This window comes from Cololabis saira, chromosome 1 (assembly GCF_033807715.1).
Source record: "Cololabis saira isolate AMF1-May2022 chromosome 1, fColSai1.1, whole genome shotgun sequence".
In the NCBI taxonomy this organism is placed as follows: domain Eukaryota; kingdom Metazoa; phylum Chordata; class Actinopteri; order Beloniformes; family Belonidae; genus Cololabis; species Cololabis saira.
In genome coordinates, this window is record NC_084587.1 from 56087500 (window position 1) to 56109823 (window position 22324).

Consider the following 22324-nt stretch of genomic DNA (forward strand, 5'->3'; position numbering starts at 1 on the left):
TCCCCCCACAGCGGAGATATGACACGGCCCACCAGCACATTCCTGGGCCTGGATCTTGACTGGGTTGCCTCAACAATGACTGTACTCCCCACTGATATGGGTGCAGAAGCAGGCAGCTTGCCCCAAACAAGGTGTTCACACAACGGCTCGAGCATGACACTCTGTCTCAGCTTTACAGTGCCAACCTTGTCTGGCATGGGTCCCCCCTTCCACTTCTCAGTATTGGACAGCAAGGACAAGAACTGGTAGCACTCATCGTTGGCAACGTCAACAGGTGCAGCCAAAAGACTCCAATAGTTATCAGAACCCTTCATCTGACGTATAAGCACACTAAATAGCATTGCTGCCAACGATCATGTCATCTGTTTGCCCTGGAATGACCAATGTTGGGACGAGCAGCTTGAAACCGTAGATGGTCACTTCCAAGTCATAGATTGCTGTTGGAGTGACATGGTGGCCCCCAGCACCAATTACAACAATGTCATCAGCAGGACTTCTCTTAATATCAGGGTGGTGTTCTAAAAGGCGCGCCACAGCAGCCTCACTCAAGGAACATGACATTGAGCCACTGTCAATCATGGCCTTCAGAACAACATCACCAGCAGCACAAACATTGGTATAGAACAAACTGTCAGCCCTTTGAAGCCTGTGTGTCATTTGGAGTATGGCAGTCTTCCCAGAGACTGTGACAGAACAGAGAGAGTCATACATGGATTCCAAATCTTCATCATCACAGTTGGGAGGGTCACGGTCATGATCCACACTGTCCTCCCTTAGGTGTGGACCCATCAGTTTCCCGACTGCTGACTGGAGGTTGGCAATGCATTGTCGGGACAATTACGCCTGGAGTGGTCAGGTGAATAGCATTGGAAGCAGAGTCTATGTTCCCGGCAGTGGGTCAATGCAGAATGTGCAGCATCTCGACAGACAGAACAGGGCATGTTGTTCAAACCGCGAACCCTGGGGAGTCGTGGACCAGACTGCCTGGTTGAACTCGGAACAGGCCCTTGCTGTAGAACCTTCTCCAACATGCCGATAAGGCGGTTCAAGGCAGGGTCAGTGGCTTGAGGTTGCTTTGAGCTCTGCCCCTCAGCAGGTAGTACAGGTGGAAAAGCAGTAGCAAGAGCATTCACCGACACCCGCTCCTTGGGAGCCCTGCTAGCCGCTGATGCAGTCTCAGAGTGGTACTCGTTCAGAATATCTTGAACCTCATGTACTGTCCACTTGTTTATCGTCTTGGACCTAAAGGTCAAAGCCAGCTCAGTGGAGGGGCAGTTCTTTATGAACATGCGTGTCACTTCAGTGCTAGGGCTATCTAGTGTCTTGCCTTGCTCCTTCAGGCGTCCAGCGGCTAGGTCGACAGCACGGTTCAGCCTGAGCCAATAGTCAAACGCACCTTCACCCTTCTCAGGAAGTGTGGTGTAGAAGTCCGCCAGTGGGAGGGACGAGCATGGGGCTGAATCAAAGTGCTTCTGCAGAAGGCCATAAATAGCATCAGGGTTGCGGGTGATGTCGATATCACTGTTCCTGGTCCCAAACCTGACAACATCCCTGGCTTTGCCTCTGAGGTGAACAAGGATCTCCTCTGCTTGTTCCTCAGGCTGCAAATTACACCTTTTAATGAAACTCCTCATGAGTTCCTCCCATTCCTGTACAGAAATGGAGTCTGAGCTGTCACCTCTGAAGCAGGGCGGCTCCTTCAGCTTCCGATGGGACACATATTGCAAATGGGAGACATCAAGTGCATTTGTCGCAGAAACATTGGTATGGTTAGGTGGAGGGGCAGCGCCATGCAAGGCAGTACTGGTCAACACATTGGCAGGGGCAGGTGAAGGGGCAGCATTGAGTAAGGGGGTATTGATAGACGGACTGAGGTGAGACATAATGTCCTGTGCTACACGCTGACTGACCTGCTGAATTAATACATCACCCATCTGACTGACAATACTGGCAGCAATGGCATCAGGCGTAGGGGTAGGGACAAGTAAATCTGTACTTTGTCTAGCCAGGTCAAAAGAACCCGTGCCCTGCCTGGCTGTGACAGGGGAAGCTGTGGTCTGGCTAGCTGGGGTAGGGGAACCCGCACCTTGGCTGACTGGGGCACCGGTAACATAAGTACCGGGCTCTGATGCACTCTGGTAACCCGACACAACACCTCTACCCCCCTGAACAGGGCTGTCGAACTGTAAATTCACAGGAGCCATAAGGCCCCTACCTCTACCAACCCCAAAAGGAGTAACAAAAAATCCCCTCTTAGAATAACTCATGTCAAGCACACAATCTCACAAAATAAAATAGAAATGAAACTTCAAAAGGCTTGCACAGATAACTGGTAAAATAAAACAAAAAAAATGTCCTCAATCTGAGTTCCTAACCACTTGCACCGTATCAAAACAAAACATCCACCTGACTTCATCAACTGTAGATGAACAGCAACAGCAGAACAGTCCCGGATCGATCGGTAGCATCCACAGCTCAACAGAAGTCTTGGGTCACGGCACCAATGTGACACCCTCTATCTGTCCTGCCTGCTGTCTCGATCAAGGATTCACAGAAGTCCAGGTTGGAGCAGAAGAGTGTGGTTTATTCACCTGAGAAAACACAGTGGGACACACAACCACAGCTCAGACACAGTACAACTTGTGGTCATTTCCCTCAGTATTGAATTTAGCTGTACTCATATAGTGATCATATAGTGGTTATTTGTTTAAACACAAAGTCTGACAAAAATAGGAAAATAAAATACAAAGCTCCTTTTTAATTAAGTGGAAACAAAGTTAACTTTAGTGCTACCTGTTAAAATAAACGTAAAATTACAGGTAAACCTCTATTCTCCAAGTCTGCATACTTTGCAGACATAACAGCAAAAACAATATTAAACAGTATTGCACATACGCACAGAACATACCTGAGAAAACACAGTGGGACACACAACCACAGCTCAGACACAGTACAACTTGTGGTCATCTCCTGTTCAGACACAGCATTCAGAATGTCAGTGGGTTCTTATGTGACAGCCGTTAGCATAACGAGCTAACATGCTAAACGTTTTTTCTACACCATAAAATAAGCAATTACATACAAAACAATACACAACGAATGTTACTGGGTAACATTATGAAAACATGAGTGCATATTTGGTCACTTATATGAAGCATAGATATTTTTAATTAATTCGTTTGTGTCTGAGCAATCAGGAGACCATCTTACCCTCAGTATTGAATTTAGCTGTACTGAGGATTACCCACAATGCAACACAATATCTTCAAAATAAAATACATCAAATACAAACTGAAATCAAATACAACTAGCCATGGCTGTGTCCCAAGTTTAACATAATTGAACTATAATCAAAGTATTTCTAAACACTGTTACACTGGTCCTAGAGGTTTACTAACACTAACTAGAGGTTTACTAACACTAACTAGAGGTTTACTAAACACTAACTAGATGTTTACTAACACTAACTAGAGGTTTACTAACACTAACTACAGGTTTACTAAACACTAACTAGAGGTTTACTAACACTAACTACAGGTTTACTAAACACTAACTAGAGGTTTACTAACACTAACTACATGTTTACTAACACTAACTAGAGGTTTACTAACACTAACTACAGGTTTACTAACACTAACTAGAGGTTTACTAAACACTAACTAGATGTTTACTAACACTAACTAGAGGTTTACTAACACTAACTACAGGTTTACTAAACACTAACTAGAGGTTTACTAACACTAACTACATGTTTACTAAACACTAACTAGAGGTTTACTAACACTAACTACAGGTTTACTAACACTAACTAGATGTTTACTAAACACTAACTAGATGTTTACTAACACTAACTACAGGTTTACTTACACTAACTACAGGTTTACTAAACACTAACTAGAGGTTTACTAACACTAACTACATGTTTACTAACACTAACTACAGGTTTACTAAACACTAACTAGAGGTTTACTAAACACTAACTAGAGGTTTACTCAACACTAACTAGTGGTTTACTAAACACTAACTAGAGGTTTACTAACACTAACTACATGTTTACTAACACTAACTAGAGGTTTACTAACACTAACTAGAGGTTTACTAACACTAACTACAGGTTTACTAAACACTAACTAGAGGTTTACTAACACTAACTACATGTTTACTAACACTAACTAGAGGTTTACTAAACACTAACTACATGTTTACTAACACTAACTAGAGGTTTACTAAACACTAACAAGAGGTTTACTAACACTAACTAGAGGTTTACTAACACTAACTAGAGGTTTACTAACACTAACTAGAGGTTTACTAAACACTAACTAGAGGTTTACTAAACACTAACTAGAGGTTTACTAAACCCTAACAAGATGTTTACTAACACTAACTAGAGGTTTACTAACACTAACTAGAGGTTTACTAAACACTAACTTGAGGTTTACTAACACTAACTAGAGGTTTACTAACACTAACTTGAGGTTTACTAAACACTAACGAGAGGTTTACTAACACTAACTAGAGGTTTACTAACACTAACTAGAGGTTTACTAACACTAACTAGAGATTTACTAAACACTAACTAGAGGTTTACTAACACTAACTTGAGGTTTACTAAACACTAACTAGAGGTTTACTAAACACTAACTAGAGGTTTACTAACACTAACTTGAGGTTTACTAAACACTAACGAGAGGTTTACTAACACTAACTAGAGGTTTACTAACACTAACTAGAGGTTTACTAACACTAACTAGAGATTTACTAAACACTAACTAGAGGTTTACTAACACTAACTTGAGGTTTACTAAACACTAACTAGAGATTTACTAAACACTAACTAGAGGCTTACTAACACTAACTAGAGGTTTACTAAACACTAACTACAGGTTTACTAACACTATCTAGGGGTTTACTAACACTATCTAGAGGTTTGAACACTAACTAGAGGCTTTACTAAACAGAAAGGTTTTAAGTTTGGTTTTAAAGGTGGAGGTGGTGTCAGCCTCCTTAACAGAGATTGTTTCCAGCCTAATTTAACAGTGTAGCGGACCTTTGGTTCCAATAAAAAGGTGGAGAGATTCGTACGGGTGCTCAAATTTTATTTCCATACCGGGCACCGTGAAAACTGACGGGAAGATACATAAAAAAGGAAAAAGGGGGGATTAATGTAAATTAACAAGCATTCCACAATTAAACATCACATACATCCATGAACAGAAATATAAAAAGATACATTTATTAGAGCGCAGTCAGTGACCACTATTAAAATTCTAAATGTATTAATATTAAAAAATAGCAAAAGCAGCATCATTTAATGAGACAGAACATCCCAAAGATTTAAAATAATACAAATACCTCGTTCCACTACCAAGGGTGCTTGTTTGGAAAGTGTCAGTGATTGATGCCTTCAGGGAACCATCCCGACAATTAATCAAACTTGAAAATAAACAACAACAACCCAAATTAATGTCAAAGAAAGAAAACCCATAAAATAAGTACCATTTTAATTAAGACCCGTCATCAAATTCACACTTACTTGAATAAAGGTCATGAAACAAACAAAAGAAACAGAGCACAATGCCAAGCCGACCCACGGGAGACAACAGCTGAGATGCAACAGGTGTGGAGATTACGCAGCAGAATCATCCCCTCCCCTTTCTACCTTTGCGTTCTCTGCTAAACCACACTGGTGAAAACTGACCACCAGGTGGCAGTTAAAACAATTTACCGGCATTTACAAACAGCCTGGGTCGTTCATCCTCTTGTCATCCTGCCAGGTGATCATCAGTCATGCTATAGGTCTCTGGACCTGAACATACCAGGACAGCTTTGCATTTCCCTAAAACACCAAGAGTTTTCTCATCTGCAAGGACATAAGTCTGGCACAAGATCTGAGACCATTGACCCAAAAGCTTTTAAACTGGGGGCCAAAACCATCAATCAAACTGGGCCGGCGTGCAGCCCGTTTATCCATAAATAATAAATGAATTGTTTAATATGTAAATATGGCACAGTCAAAGGAGAAGAGAGAGGCAAGGTTGATGATGAAAATGGAATAATGACCGGCCTCATAAATATGTGTGGCCTTTTTTGCCTTTGTCTCTGCTGCTGCTGGCGGCGTGTGTGTGCTGAATAAAGGCCGATAAAGGAGTGATAGGTCCAGTTTATTCTCAGTCTGCCCCCGAACCACAGCATGGATCGTTTGCTACTACCAAAGAAAAGCTAGAGTTATCGTATAGTGGCATTAATTATCGTACACAATACAAATGTACACCAAAAATAAATATATTACAATTATAAATACCAGAATTAGAAAGCATCAATAAAATAAATCCACCATCTTGCTTTCAGTTTCATGATATCTTCAAATTCACAGACCTAAACACCCCTTACATGTACAAACTTACCTAGTGCTACCGGGTGGTCGAAATGAAAATAAACACATGCTGCTTTCAAATAAAAAAAAATAAAGCATACATACTCAAAATACACATACCTGTGGGAAACATGGGATATGTCTGCTGTCTACATGTGTTTATATAGTCAGCCATTATGTCTGTGTCTCTCCTTTCTCTGTTCTTCATTCTCCCTGTCTGTTTTCTCTTTTCCTGCTCTGCCCAGTCTGGTCTCTGGCAGAAGGATCCTCCCTTATGATCCAGGTCCTGGTCCAGGTTTCTTCCCCCTTATGGTCCAGGTCCTGGTCCAGGTTTCTCCTTATGGTCCAGGTCCTGGTCCAGGTTTCTTCCCCCTTATGATCCAGGTCCTGGTCCAGGTTTCTTCCCCCTTATGATCCAGGTCCTGGTCCAGGTTTCTTCCCCCTTATGATCCAGGTCCTGGTCCAGGTTTCTACCCCCTTATGATCCAGGTCCTGGTCCAGGTTTCTACCCCCTTATGATCCAGGTCCTGGTCCAGGTTTCTACCCCCTTATGATCCAGGTCCTGGTCCAGGTTTCTACCCCCTTATGATCCAGGTCCTGGTCCAGGTTTCTACCCCCTTATGATCCAGGTCCTGGTCCAGGTTTCTACCCCCTTATGATCCAGGTCCTGGTCCAGGTTTCTACCCCCTTATGATCCAGGTCCTGGTCCAGGTTTCTACCCCCTTATGATCCAGGTCCTGGTCCAGGTTTCTCCTTATGATCCAGGTCCTGGTCCAGGTTTCTACCCCCTTATGATCCAGGTCCTGGTCCAGGTTTCTACCCCCTTAAGATCCAGGTCCTGGTCCAGGTTTCCACCCCCCTTATGATGATCTCTTATGTCATTTCATCAATCAATGTGGTATTGCTGCTATTTCAACATTTAGAGTCATCACCAAAAAAATAACACCAGAAAAATAACTTATTTGACAATTTTCACCTGTTTCAAGTACATTTTCACTTGAAATAAGTAGGAAAATCTGCCAGTGGGAAAAGATTTTTCTTCTTTTTACAAGCAAAACATCTTCTTCCACTGGCAGATTTTTCTACTTATTTCAAGTGAAAATCTACTTGAAACAGGTGAAAATTATTTTTTTTCCAGTGATGAGTCTTGTTTAAGTGTAATGAGATTTCTTTGTACTAAAATGGGACATTTTAACTAGGAATAAGACAGATATTCTTGTTAAGATTTAGAGTTTTTGCAGTGATCCATTTTACTTATCCTGTGAAGGACAGAGTCATATTGATAAGTTCAGAAAACAGTTTTTTATTGTTGTGTTTTGATGTATTTGATGTAAGTCCAGTGGATATTTAAAGCTTACAGAAGGCTGCATTTAACTGCTGCTATGTCATTCCTGCAGTATTTCTGCAGGTGTTTTGGTCACTGCTATTATTTGTAATATATTATATTATTTGTAATCAGCACAAATGATCTGTCCCCATATGTTAAAATCCACCATCCCCCCTGATTCTTTTTTTACAACTCGAGTACTGCACACAAACCTGGACTTCACAATCTAAGACATAAAACGTATGAAACTCGTAGGAATGATAAACGATCATATATTGGAATCTGATGTCGTTTCCATAGATTCCATAGATGGCGCTGTTATACTGCAACTACTCATTAAGGCGGGGAAAAAGATAAGACCCGCCCCTGTCCTCTAATACGTCCTCTGAAAGCAAATATAAAGAACAGTTGATTGCGGTTGGCCACGTTCATCAGTTGAATCTAGCAGCAAACATGAGCGGACGAGGAAAAGGAGGAAAGGGTCTCGGTAAAGGAGGCGCTAAGCGTCACCGTAAAGTCCTCCGTGACAACATCCAGGGAATCACCAAACCCGCCATCCGCCGTCTGGCTCGCCGCGGGGGGGTGAAGCGTATCTCCGGTCTGATCTACGAGGAGACCCGCGGTGTGCTGAAGGTCTTCCTGGAGAACGTGATCCGTGATGCCGTCACCTACACCGAGCACGCAAAGAGGAAGACGGTGACCGCCATGGATGTGGTGTACGCGCTCAAGAGACAGGGACGCACCCTGTACGGATTCGGGGGTTAAACCAACCAAACACCAAACAAAGGCCCTTTTCAGGGCCACCCACTCCAACCATAAGAGCTGATATACCGCTGCACTTTAATACTTTATACTTTTTAATATTTATTACATCGTAATATGGTGGTCTATAATAAACAAACGTATTATATAGCCTACATCCCAGTTATCAGCCCACTATAAACCTACAAACTTTGTTCCCTTTCCAAGTGCTCACTGGCAGCACTTATGCAACTTGCACACGAGGCCATGCAGGTAGAAAGATGCTGGTCCTGCAGTGGCGAGTCCAACTCCACAAACCATGTCTGACTTGCTCATACAATGAGTTTAGCACCAAGTTTGATCAGCTTGTTGACCAAACACCGCTGGGTCTCATTTCAGTCCATCTCCACTTTCTCCTCATCCTGTTGCAGTCTGGTGCTTTACATCTGCTGATTAAAGTATTTACTGTTTACTGATCTGCGTGAGGAGCACAATGCCATTAAAATAGAAACTTCTCTGATGTAATGGTCCAAACATCAAATAAAACTGGAAAACGAATAAAAGTCAAATGAGAGTAAATATAAAATAATTAGGAGGGCGTCTAGGTGTTGCACCCTGCAAATATTTCATTTACATTATTAGTTTTTCAAGTGTTGGATAAAACACTGACAGCATTTTATTCATTGATTTAATGTATTTCCTTTGTCCACGCAATTTGATTATGCCTAGTTATTTTTTTTTTCAGGTCTACAGTTCCAGAGGGTTTACGTCACAGAGTAAAGAGAAGAGAAGAGGCTGTAACGTAACGGTCGGGTGTGTGTCGATATCCAGCTGCTCCAGTCGAAAACTGTCCAAAAAAATACCTGCAGCGTGGGACAAATAAAGTTGCAAAAAAGAAGATGGAACACACAATTAAAGTATTGTGAATTAAATACATGTAAGATAAACATACTAGGTGTGTTAAAAGCAGCAGCTTCGTAGAGCGGCTGTGCTGCGTCACTTATTTACTTTATTTATTCACCCCCAAACTCCAGGAATAAAAATGTCTGTGATGTTTGTTCATTTCAAGCTGTTACGTCACAACCCGCGGAGCAGCAGCAGTGAGGAGGCGTCTGCATACTGAACAACCAGCGGAGTCTCGACCAATCACAGAGGAGCGACGGCGCAGCGCGGTTTGCCTGCAGCTGCATAAATTCAGCCTCTCTGACCGAAGCAGTCCATTCGTTTGTGAAGGAGGAAACATGCCTGAACCCGCCAAGCCCGCGCCCAAGAAGGGCTCCAAGAAAGCCGTGACCAAGACCGCCGGGAAAGGCGGCAAGAAGAGGAGAAAGAGCAGGAAGGAGAGCTACGCCATCTACGTGTACAAGGTGCTGAAGCAGGTCCACCCCGACACCGGCATCTCCTCCAAGGCCATGGGCATCATGAACTCGTTCGTCAACGACATCTTTGAGCGCATCGGCTCCGAAGCGTCTCGTCTGGCCCACTACAACAAACGCTCCACCATCACCTCCAGGGAGATCCAGACCGCCGTGCGCCTGCTGTTGCCCGGGGAGCTGGCCAAGCACGCCGTGTCCGAGGGAACCAAGGCCGTCACCAAGTATACCAGCTCCAAGTAGACCAAGACCCAATACAAACCAACGGCTCTTTTAAGAGCCACACACCCAATCTGCAGAGCTCGTTATCCTCCCTTGTTTTGGGGGAAATCCCCCAGTACTGAGCATGTCTGAGCTTTGGCTCAGAAACATGACTTATCACCATTGTCTTCTGAACTAGAAAACATTACTTACTACTTATTACTCTAGTTTTAACTTCTAGGATGAATAAACATTGCTGCTCATGATATAGAGGACACTAATGACTTTCAATTTCCTGTCCGATCTAATTAGTAAAAATCGGGCTTGTATTGGTGATATAAAAACCTTGTGCAAATACATGTAATGATGCCAGTACATCTAGTGTATTTCAGATGTTTAGTATACTGAGGTAAAGGCCTCATTCACGTTACAGCCAAGCTGTTGCAACAGGAAAACCAGAGTTTGAAAAAGTTGTTTCACTAAAATCACTAAAAAAGATCGTGACTAAAATGATAAAACCATTAAAATGAGAATAATAAACTACAATAAGTAGTTCCTACCAGCAGCATGTCATCTACACCAAATCTGAATAGTTTACTTTTGTCCGTTTTCTTGTTAGTGATATACATTACCACAAATGACTGAAGAATTAAATCAAGATGTAATCAAGACGTAATTGATCAAAGCGTGTTTGGTCAAATGAATGTTTACTGCAGCAAGTTAATAAACTCCTGAATATCAGTGAAAGACTCGTCTCTGAGTTTCAGTCATCTTCCCTCATTCTTTAAATCAGGGGTCTCCAACCCTGGTCCTCCAGGGCCGGTGTCCTGCATGTTTTAGATGTTTCCCTGCTTTAACACACCTGATTCTAATTAATCATCGTCATCAGCTTGTCATCCAGGGCTGCACAATTCTGTTAATGACACAGTCACTTGTATCATGGCGCAATGAAGCAGGGAAACATCTAAAACCTGCAGGGACACCGGCCCTGGAGGACCAGGATTGAGGACCCCTGCTTTAAATGATCATCTTTGTGCTGTGGATGGTTGAAAGATGAATAGAACCGTTTTTATCTTATCCCTGTTTTAATTCAATCACTTTACTACTTTCAACTAAACTAAACGATTTGATTTAATTCAAATGGATTTTCAATATTCTCACTTTCTGTACTTCCATCCCCAACGTTTCATTCTTTTTGGCATTTCTTACAAACGCTGGTGTCAATTTCCCAAGTTAGAACTTGATTACTATATATTTTTGTCCTGTGGACATTTAAAATATACTGCTGCGTGATCTGGGAAATGATCAGAGCGAAAACAAACAGGACTTTACAATCTGAAACTTGCTATCATATGCATTTCCAGTGGTAAACATCTGTGAGAAATAACTGTTGTGGAAATACTTCTCTTCATCACAGCCAGCACCTCAACTAGAAGTCATATTCATGAGACTTAAATAGTAAAACAACTGCCATTAGTATTTGACTTTTCTTGATATATATATCCAGAATGCAAAACAACAAAATACTTTATTTTGGTATATGGCAGCAGATACAATTAAAGCCAAACTTGAAAGATGTATTTAAAATTGATATGTTTTGCTTTTGTTTTGTCTTTTTTTATTGTTGTATTATATATTTTTTTCTGTTTTCCTTATTGTTTTCATTTAATGCTTAGGTCCGAGGGTTGGGTTGGGAAGGGGTGAAAATATGTGTATAATTTTCGTACTAGTTCTTACTTAGGGAGATGGGTAGTGTGATATGTGACATGAAAACCACATTTCCCAGCATGCCAGAGTAGTGAGGAGCATGCGCAGTAGCCCCGCGGCACGCTGACAAATGAATGTCGTTTATTAAAATAAAGCTTCAGATCAAGATAACGCCTCGACTGATTAAAAAGACAGGAGAGACAACACGGGTAGAGGTGCATTTTTCACGTTCTATACTGAAAGGAAAAGCAGCTCTTTAGTAGTGTTGGTGGCTCTTAAAAGAGCCGTTGTGGGTTACAGTGGAGACGGTCTAAGCTCTCTCCCCGCGGATGCGGCGGGCCAGCTGGATGTCTTTGGGCATGATGGTGACCCTCTTGGCGTGGATGGCGCACAGGTTGGTGTCCTCGAACAGCCCCACCAGGTAAGCCTCGCTGGCCTCCTGCAGGGCCATGACGGCGGAGCTCTGGAAGCGCAGGTCGGTCTTGAAGTCCTGAGCGATTTCTCTCACCAGCCGCTGGAAGGGCAGCTTGCGGATCAGCAGCTCCGTGGACTTCTGGTAGCGGCGGATCTCCCTCAGAGCCACGGTACCGGGCCTGTAGCGGTGAGGCTTCTTCACTCCGCCGGTGGCCGGGGCGCTCTTCCGGGCGGCCTTGGTGGCCAGCTGCTTCCTGGGGGCTTTGCCTCCGGTGGACTTACGAGCGGTCTGCTTGGTTCTGGCCATGGCGATTGGTTCTGGATCAAGACAATAATGCTGCGAGAAGCGAGACTCGCTGCTCTTAAAGTGTGTGACTCGGTGACGCGGTCCAGACCTCCGCTCCTGATTGGTGGATTCTGCTCTGCAGCCCCGCCCCGCCCCGGTAGCGAGCTCGCGCCTCAATGTGCGCCGTTTATTGGATAGAATCTTTTCAAAACTCCCGCCTAGTCCGGAGCCCCGCCCCCTGCTGGTTCTCTGTCCCGGTTGTGTAAATTAGTTACTTTATTTATCTATTTTAGTTATTAGTTTATTTACTCCAATCACTAGAAACCAACCCCCACTAGCTGGGTAGCAGTTATAGTGTGTATACTGGTAAGGAAAAAAGATTGTGTACTTTTTTGGAGGACGTGTTAGAGGACAGGGACGGGTTTTCTCCGCCTTAATGGATGTTGGTGTATTAGTGTGTTAGCGACATCTGCTGGAAAATCGGTAGTAATATATTTTATCAGTTCCTATTTCAAAAAAGAGCAATTATTGCTCATTTCCACATTAAATTAACACAGACTTTTGGATTTGAACAGGTCACTTCTATGTTTCTGAAGCAACAACAGTGAACTAATTTTACTTTACAGAGAAAGTAAATCATTTCACAAACATGCTATATATATATATATATATATATATATATATATATATATACCTCTGATATATACCTCTGAAAACCATTGAAATGAATTACAGAGCCTCATTTCAACCAGCAGACAACCGATGGACAAGTTAGTGCTATAATACAAAATGTTAAAATGTTTATTTTTTTTTAAACAATCTACACTCAGTCATATCGCATCTCTAGACATATTGGTCATTTATTCTGAGACACTTTAGTTTCCAGTAACCGCAGATGTTACTGCTCCATACAACCTTTGGTGCTTAAAAGTTTGTGCTGTATTAGTGGATTGACCTTTAGTGGTTTTATGCTGTCATCTTGCAGACGCTTTTATCTAAAGCGACTTCCATGTGAGAGAACAAAAGCACAAAATCACATAGTAATTGTTAAAATACTGGGTAATCGTGTCTCTCAGAGGAGTGTGTGGCTCTTAAAAGAGCCGTTGTGTTCCGGGGTTCAGCAGCAGCTTTACTTGGCCTTGGCGGCCTTCTCGGTCTTCTTGGGCAGCAGCACCGCCTGGATGTTGGGCAGCACGCCGCCCTGAGCGATGGTGACCCCCCCCAGCAGCTTGTTGAGCTCCTCGTCGTTGCGGACAGCCAGCTGCAGGTGACGGGGGATGATGCGGGTCTTCTTGTTGTCGCGGGCAGCGTTTCCAGCCAGCTCCAGGATCTCAGCGGTCAGATACTCCAGCACAGCCGCCAGGTAGACGGGGGCGCCGGCACCGACGCGCTGAGCGTAGTTGCCTTTACGCAGCAGTCTGTGGACACGACCCACTGGGAACTGCAGTCCTGCACGGGAGGAGCGGGTCTTGGCCTTCGCTCTGGCTTTCCCTCCGGTCTTTCCGCGGCCGCTCATGTTGATAATGTCTTTCTGGAACTGGGGTCAAGAGAAACTGTGTCTCCAGCAGCGGAAAACCTCATTAAATACCGGAGAGCGCGGGACGAGTCCTGCCGCACCAATCAGGACAGAGAGAAGCGCGGCGGGAGTTTTGAAAAGATTCTATCCAATAAACAGCGAATCTGGGGGCGGGGCTGAGCTCTTGGGGGCGGGCCGTGAAGCCGTCTGTGTGCACGCGTGTATTTACACATCCTAAACCATACCTGTCAAGTTTGGATTTAAAAATAAGGGAAATTTTCCACTGCCAGCAATCCCACCAGCCCAACAGAGGTCCAATATGTTACATTTTGAGACAGGTTTACCAGAAATCTAAAATAACGACCTGTCAAACATCTACAAACTACAATGATGTGCTCATAGCCTGATGGGCCGACTTTTGTTGACACTGAAATGCTGTGGACATTCTTATTCCTGTAATAGAGCCTAAATGAAAACACAAAAGGGAATTAAAGCACATTTATTTATTTTAAATATTTTCAATTAATATACACATTGTGTTTAAGTGAAACATTTACATTTTTAATTTGTCATTTTAACTCATGTGGCTCTCTGCCCAATCTTGCTCCTCTTTAAGGAAGTAAATTTAGTATCCCATTTTCAGAGATATTTAAACAACGTCTTCGCTTTGTTGGCACTAGCCTTCTCTGGTTACATCCATCCATCTCTGAGTTGTTGCCACTAACCTCGCCAGAACCAAACTACAGCAGGTGGCAGTTCTCGCAAAGCCGGTTACAATTCAGTTAGGAGAGGCACAGGAATGATCTTTAAAAATATTATAAAACGGGAAGTTACTTATATGGGAGGACGGTGGGAAAGGGGTAAAATACAGTCGTTTCCCAGCCAAAACGGGAGATTTGACAGGAATGTCCTAAACACACATTTAAATTAGACTCAGAGGGAACAAAGTCCAACCTGGCAATCTGTTTAGTCAAGCGGTCATTGGAGTAAAGACATTTTTAAGTAACTTAAAGCGGACCTATTATGAAAAACAGGGTTTTTCTTGCTTTAACATATATAAAGTGGTCTCCCCTCAGCCTGCCAACTCAGAGAAGGAGGAAAGCAACCAAATTCTGCAGTGTCTGTACAGCCGCCTGGATGATCCTCCAGTGTGATGTGGCTTCTATGAGCCGTTCAGCCGTCCCCTTTAAAATTATACGTTACTCAATGCTGATATTCAACAAATAAACCTTAATCTTACAATTTAAAAAAAAAAAAAAAAGCAATGAATTGTACCGTCTGGTGCAATTCTTTAATTAAAGTCATTCAGTTGAACCATGTCAGAAGGTATTTGATGTGCTTTAACAATACTGAATGGAATAAATTATTCCTGTAATCACATTAACCTTTATGGATTTATAATTTTGGAGTTTATTCTTAACCTCAGACTAATTAATATTTAGTGGTTAAAAGGAAGTTTTATGCTCTGCAGTTGAAGTGTGTGGCTCTTAAAAGAGCCGTTGGTTTGTATTGGGTCTTGGTCTACTTGGAGCTGGTGTACTTGGTGACGGCCTTGGTTCCCTCGGACACGGCGTGCTTGGCCAGCTCCCCGGGCAGCAGGAGGCGCACGGCGGTCTGGATCTCCCTGGAGGTGATGGTGGAGCGTTTGTTGTAGTGGGCCAGACGAGACGCTTCGGAGCCGATGCGCTCAAAGATGTCGTTGACGAACGAGTTCATGATGCCCATGGCCTTGGAGGAGATGCCGGTGTCGGGGTGGACCTGCTTCAGCACCTTGTACACGTAGATGGCGTAGCTCTCCTTCCTGCTCTTTCTCCTCTTCTTGCCGCCTTTCCCGGCGGTCTTGGTCACGGCTTTCTTGGAGCCCTTCTTGGGCGCGGGCTTGGCGGGTTCAGGCATGTTTCCTCCTTCACAAACGAATGGACTGCTTCGGTCAGAGAGGCTGATTTCATTCTCTCTACATGCAAAAACTCCAGCGCAGTCTCCCTTCTGTGATTGGTCCAGTGGCTCTGACGTCACAGATGGAGTCTGTCTTCATTTAAACTGGTGGGCGGCTCTGGGGAGAAAGAAGAGCGGGAAACTGCAGAAACCCTCTTTGTTTACAATCCAATATAAAAGATTAGATTAGTAAAAGATTAGATTGTTCTCTTAAATTTATGAAAAGAGGCAAAGATTGTGGCGTTTCAGATGAACTAGAGAGCGCTTTGCCTTTTCGGTCCAAACACTACTAAATTAAGTTGTTTTGTTTTCTTAAACTTCTCATGAAGTGTTTTTTCTTTTAATGTACAAAATAAAATAAATCAAATCAAATCAAAAGTCAAATGGGGATTTCGTTTAGGACATTGAAAACACTTATTTACCGATATAATCGGTGTATAATTTTGCATTTGGGAAATCGCTTTCGTAAAGTTCTGACAATTAGTAATTGTATTTTCAGATAGGTAGGGGAATGTTCTGTAAGAAATCCCTCTCCAATCTTGTACACTTGGTACATCCCGGCTCAGCGGTGTTGTGTTCATGTTCTGCAGTTCATTCCTACTTTACAGAGACAAACCACCAGTCTCATGCCAGGGATCTTTGAGTAGACATAACTATTTCGGGTCGAAAAGTTGATCAAAGTATGAAGTCGTTGAGATCTTACACAGTTCTTGTCCGGACTTGTATGCAGTTTTGGCAGACAAATGACTCATAGTATTAATATTAAACATATTGTAAAACAATTGATTCACGAGCATAAAGTGGTAGTATGGTACATGAAAAAGGAAATATTGCCCTACTAACAGGTTGGTGGCCCTTAAAAGGGCCGTTGATTGGTTGATAGATGGTTTAACCCCCGAATCCGTACAGAGTGCGTCCCTGTCTCTTGAGCGCGTACACCACATCCATGGCGGTCACCGTCTTCCTCTTTGCGTGCTCGGTGTAGGTGACGGCATCACGGATCACGTTCTCCAGGAACACCTTCAGCACACCGCGGGTCTCCTCGTAGATCAGACCGGAGATACGCTTCACCCCGCCGCGGCGAGCCAGACGGCGGATGGCGGGTTTGGTGATTCCCTGGATGTTGTCACGGAGGACTTTACGGTGACGCTTAGCGCCTCCTTTACCGAGACCCTTTCCTCCTTTTCCTCGTCCACTCATGTTGAATATGAAGTTAGTCAACAACTGAACTTGAACTACGTTGACCACGTTATTTAGCTCCTTTCAGAGGACGTGTTTGAAGACAGGGGTGGGCCTAATTGACCTGTTTAGTGCCTACGTCACGCGCGTCCTCGTCAGTCATTTCCGGGGCCAGACAGATGTTGTGACAGTGCTGTGTACCTCTCTGTTTCAACAGATCTGAGACTAAAGCAGCGCTTTCCTGCCACTTACATTAATAACTTACACTACATTAACTTAACTTAACTTACTTAACTTACATTAGGCTACTTAACACTTACACCTTGTCATAACCTCACGCGAGCGTCGCTCTGCGTGGCATCGGACGCGCTCTGTCCTGAAACACTGAACGCGTTATCGGCCCCACGTTCTTTTGATTGACAGCTGAAACTCGCTTTTTAAAAGGCTGACAAGCTTGATATTGTGATATTTAAATGTTTAAATGTTCTTCTATTTTCTTCCTGTCACTCGCGTTGAAAGCCCGTTGAAAGCGCTGTAGGAAACAGTCATGATGAGGAACGGCTGATCCAGTTAGTTGAAATGAGAAGTTATCTCTATGATTCCTCCTCATTTCACTACAAAAACCTCAATAAAGTGGCAGAAATAAATACTATCTTATTATTATATAAGTCCCGGAACATCGGGAGGGAGAGAAAAGGTCCTGTAAGTGTGGAAACCGCTGGTGATGGAGACGTCACGGGGACGCGCAGCGCAGCAGATCGGGAGCGCAGAGAGCCCTCTTCTCTTTTTTTCTGATGCATCCGAAATAGACAAACAGGCGATCTATGAACTTCAATGAGAAATAAAACACCAAGGGAATATGGATAAAAGGAGGTGCCGGATCTTGTTCCAGCAGAATCTGACACAAATTAAGCCCTAATAAGATTCTTATTATTTTATCAGAAGCTTCCAGCTCCTTGGCGATCTCCCTCCAGCTGCCACTTTATTGAGGTTCTTGTATTGAAATGACTGTTTCCTACGGCGCTTTCACCCGGCTTTCAACGCCAGCGACAGGAAAAAAAATAGAAACAGGGCGTCCGACAGAAATCCAGCTCAAAACGGCGCTGCGTCGCGCTGCGCCGCTCGCAACCAGTATGGACAGTGCAATAAAAAATAAAGCAATGGAACTGTATTAACTCTGTATTAACTGTAATAACTCTATCAAGTTGAAAGCGTTAAGACCCTTTTTAACCCTCGATGGTTCCTTTCTGAAAAAGGAGGTTATAGTAAAGAGATTCACGGGTTCAAACATGTTGTTTACAACGGTGCCTGCTATGCCTGTAAGCCGGGTCGGACCCGGACGTGACGTCAGCCTAGAAATGACGTCACGCTAAACAACTCAATATTCTTCTCCTCATTAAGGGATGCTGATACCAGATCGTTCAGTGTGTTATAGCGCCACCTACTGGGACACAATAGTTAGTAACTTCATGTCTTTTTAAATCCTGATATGGCTGCGTTCAACAAATATAATTTTTGTTTATTGATTATTATCTGGTACATTTGACGTTTGGAGTGGTCTTTCAAATGAACAAGTAAATGACTTTTATTAAGTTCCAAGCATTTCATTTCGAAAATCGATATCAATTTCCCATGAAGGAATAATTTATAGGAGGTATCATCAAGCTTTTGTCTTCTGGGTCTACTAAGTTAAAACCACCCAGGACTCCCAACCTGAACACCTTAATTTGAAACTGACCTTCATGTGGAATTAACTTTAGTGAATGTATTGTTATTAGCGTATTTTGAAATATTGAGATTTTTATATAATACTGTGATTTTTTTAATTATATTGTTATTGTTATATTGTCATTTGTTTATTTGTTTATTTATTGAGATCCCCATTCTTCCTGGGGTAAAAATAATGCAATACAAAAGAAAACAAAATAGAGAAAAGGACTTAAAAAATAAAAATACAGAATAAGAGCAAGAAGAAAAAAATATATACAAAATCAAGATATTTTAAGAATCAAGACAAGAACAGAAACCAAGTCAACTACATCAACCCCACATATACCTAATATATATATATATATATATATATATATATATATATATATATATATATATATATATATATATATATATATATATATACATGTATATATATATATATATATATATATATATATATGTATATATATGTATATATATATACATATACATGTATATATATACCCATCATATAATACTCTATCATATCTAATATTCCAAGTCAATTCTATATTATATTCACACAGACATATATATATATATATATATATATATATATATATATATATATATATATATATATATATATATATATATATATATATATACATATGTATACACATATACATACATACATACACACATACTCATATATATCTATTATATAATAACACTACTATGCAATAATACCATTGTATCTCATGTACTAAAACAATCATATTACATACAAAACTATTCCATACCGAAACCATTACTTGGATAGATGTTTTTTAAGTAGTATTCTGAATTGATTATTGTTAGCGAGTTTTACATGATTGGGTAAAGAATTCCATTCTTTCATTCCTCTATACAGGACTGTACGTTTGATGGCATTAGATCTAACCTTAGGTATTGTAAAATTTCCAACAGTTGCATGTCTAGTGTTGTGACAGTGATTTTCTGCACTAAAAGAGAGGTTATCAAACAAATCATATGGCTTTTTTAAAACAGATATGTTTTTTATCACAATCAACAGTGAGTATATGAGTCTGTCTTTGACCAATAACCAGTTGAGTTTCTTGTGCATAGAGATGCTATTTGTCCTATTGTCGCACTTGAGAATAGTGCGGGCAGCTCTGTTTTGTATAATTTGTAAAGCATTCAACATTTCACCATTAGCACTGGACCAAACTGCTGGCCAATAGTCAAGGTTTGATAGTATAAGTGATTGAATAGCTGTTTTTAAAATCCTATGATTCATATAGAATGTGTGTCTTCTTACAATAAATATACCCCTCCCCATCTTTGTAATGATATTAGAAATATGTTTTTTCCATGAAAGTTTGTTGTCTACTATTACTCCCAGAAGTTTGGTTTCGTCCACTTGTTTTATAATGATGTCATTGACGTTGATATACAAAACAGGATTCTTATCAATATTATGATTTGACCCAATAATCATACAGTTGGACTTTGATAAATTTAGGGCTAGCTTTTTTGCTCTGACCCATTCCGCTATACTAATTAATTCGTTATTTATAATAGTTTCTAATTCATTATTAGTCTTTGCAGAAGCATATATAGTCGAGTCATCCGCGTATATCACTGTATTCACTTTTTCTAATGCCCATGGTAAGTCATTAGTAAAGATTGTGAACAATAAAGGTCCAAGACAGCTTTCTTGAGGAACTCCACATGTTATGGTTTTGTTTTCTGAGTAGCTGCCATTAAAAAACACGGATGGCGTCCTGTTGGACAGATAACTGTAGAACCAGTTGAGTGCAGATTGCTCAAAGCCGTAACAAGCCAGTTTTTCTAGTAATATGTTATGATCTATAATGTCAAAAGCCGCTGAAAAGTCTAGAAATACAGCACCAATCATGTTTTTCGTTTCAATTTCCCTCAGCCAATCATCAGACATGACCGTCAACGCCGTTGCAGTGGAGTGAGCCTTTCTATATGCATGTTGTGAAGTACTGATTATTTCATTATCTGATAAATAATTATTAATTTGTTCATACACAATTGTTTCCATCATCTTTCCAAGTATTGGTAGCAGACTTATTGGACGACTATTTGAGCCAGAAAAAGGTAGTCTCTTATTTTTTGGTAGTGGAACTATTTTTGCTTGCTTCCAGGCAAGAGGACATGTGCCGCATGTAAAGCTTAAGTTTATGATGTGAACCAACGCTGGAGCTATGTCATCAGCAACCACCCTCAGAAGCCTGCTGTCTAGGCCATCAAGACCAGCTGGTTTGTTTTTGCCCTTTGTCAATAGTTCAATAACCTTGTCCGTGTTAACATTTACCAATTTGAACTTAGAATTTCTATTTTTCATAATTTTATTTCTTATTAATATATGAGATATATCATTACTTAGATTAGTCATACTTTCTCTTAAATTCACTACTTTGCTTATAAAATAATCATTCAAATAATTGTCAATGCCACTGGGCTTAGTAATGAACTCACCATCCTTTACCAGAAAAGCTGGATTGTTTTTTTTTCCTACCTGTCACTTCATTTAAGACCTTCCATAGTTTTTACTATCATTCCCCACCTCCTTTACTCGATTCTCAAAATATAATTTCTTCTTTTTCCTGTTTAGTTTCGTAACACAGTTTCTCTTTTTCTTATATAGATCCCAGTCACATTTGCTACCGGTTATAATTGCAGTTTTTTTCATTAGATCTCTCATTTTCATACCCTCTTTAATTTCATTATCTAACCAAGGTGTGATTGTATTCCTGACAGTGAACCTTTTTAATGGTGCATGTTTTTTCACAAGTGGAAAAAATAATTTATAAAATTTAGTCAGGGCCATTTCTGGATTATTGGCTTCAAATACTTCCAGCCAGCATACTTCTTTCACCTCTTTAACAAATACCTCTTTATTAAACATACTGTATGGTCTTTTCAGCACTGTTTTGGGTCCAGGTTTACCCACTTTAATATTTCTCACCATTATAACTAGATTATGATCGCTACAACCAATGGGCAGAGACAAAATACTACTGCAAAGCTCTGGGGAATTTGTAAATATATGATCTATGCATGTGGCTGTTTTAGTACCATCTTGTTTTACACATATTCTAGTAGGTTTATTCATGACTTGAGTTAGTCCACAAGTTGTAGAGGCAATTTGCAGCTTGGTTTTTAATGGACAGTTACAAGCAAGCCAGTCAATGTTCAGATCACCCATAAAGTAAGTATCCTGACCCACCACAGTGTTATTCTCCAGCATTTCGCAGATTGTTTCTAGATATTCCTTGTTGGCACTAGGAGATCTGTAGCAGCAACCAAGTAGAAAAGGCTTCTTGTGAGGTAAATAGGTTTGTATCCACAGTATTTCAATATTGTAATTCATCATATCCGAACGCACTTTTACTGGAACATGATCTCGAACGTAGAAAGCTACTCCCCCACCATATCTATTTCTATCCCTTCTGTAGATGTTGTAACCTTTTATCTGTAACTCGGCGTCATCAAAAGAAGCATCCAAATGAGTTTCTGAGAAGGCAAGTATATGCAAGTTATG

The 22324-nt window shown here is 41.4% G+C and overlaps 4 protein-coding genes across 4 annotated transcripts; 2 read left to right on the forward strand and 2 right to left on the reverse strand.

The window, feature by feature from the left end:
- The first annotated feature begins 1659 nt into the window (after positions 1 to 1659).
- On the forward strand, positions 1660 to 8468 carry LOC133445502 (histone H4-like). The gene is made up of 2 exons (XM_061722868.1): positions 1660 to 1764; positions 8139 to 8468. The coding sequence occupies exons 1-2, from the start codon at positions 1660 to 1662 to the stop codon at positions 8466 to 8468; spliced, it is 435 nt and encodes a 144-aa protein (XP_061578852.1).
- A 1217-nt stretch (positions 8469 to 9685) lies between these two features.
- Positions 9686 to 10060, forward strand: LOC133454389 (histone H2B-like). Its single transcript, XM_061733157.1, has one exon. The coding sequence runs from the start codon at positions 9686 to 9688 to the stop codon at positions 10058 to 10060; it is 375 nt and encodes a 124-aa protein (XP_061589141.1).
- Positions 10061 to 13365: 3305 nt separating this feature from the next.
- On the reverse strand, positions 13366 to 13959 carry LOC133448945 (histone H2A-like). Its single transcript, XM_061727973.1, has one exon. It carries the CDS (start codon positions 13939 to 13941, stop codon positions 13555 to 13557), a length of 387 nt encoding a protein of 128 aa, XP_061583957.1. The 5' UTR covers positions 13942 to 13959; the 3' UTR covers positions 13366 to 13554.
- Positions 13960 to 15462: 1503 nt separating this feature from the next.
- Positions 15463 to 15837, reverse strand: LOC133448967 (histone H2B-like). The gene has a single exon (XM_061728008.1). It carries the CDS (start codon positions 15835 to 15837, stop codon positions 15463 to 15465), a length of 375 nt encoding a protein of 124 aa, XP_061583992.1.
- Positions 15838 to 22324: the final 6487 nt, after the last annotated feature.

What these genes read in the sequence shown, in the direction of transcription:
- LOC133445502 (XM_061722868.1), top strand. Translation starts at nt 1,660, where the DNA reads ATGGAGTCTGAGCTGTCACCTCTGAAGCAGGGCGGCTCCTTCAGCTTC. An exon ending in CATTTGTCGCAGAAACATTG is followed by an intron (nt 1,765 to 8,138) that starts GTATGGTTAGGT and finishes CACGTTCATCAG; the next exon opens with TTGAATCTAGCAGCAAACAT.
- LOC133454389 (XM_061733157.1), top strand. Translation starts at nt 9,686, where the DNA reads ATGCCTGAACCCGCCAAGCCCGCGCCCAAGAAGGGCTCCAAGAAAGCC.
- LOC133448945 (XM_061727973.1), bottom strand. Translation starts at nt 13,941, where the DNA reads ATGAGCGGCCGCGGAAAGACCGGAGGGAAAGCCAGAGCGAAGGCCAAG.
- LOC133448967 (XM_061728008.1), bottom strand. Translation starts at nt 15,837, where the DNA reads ATGCCTGAACCCGCCAAGCCCGCGCCCAAGAAGGGCTCCAAGAAAGCC.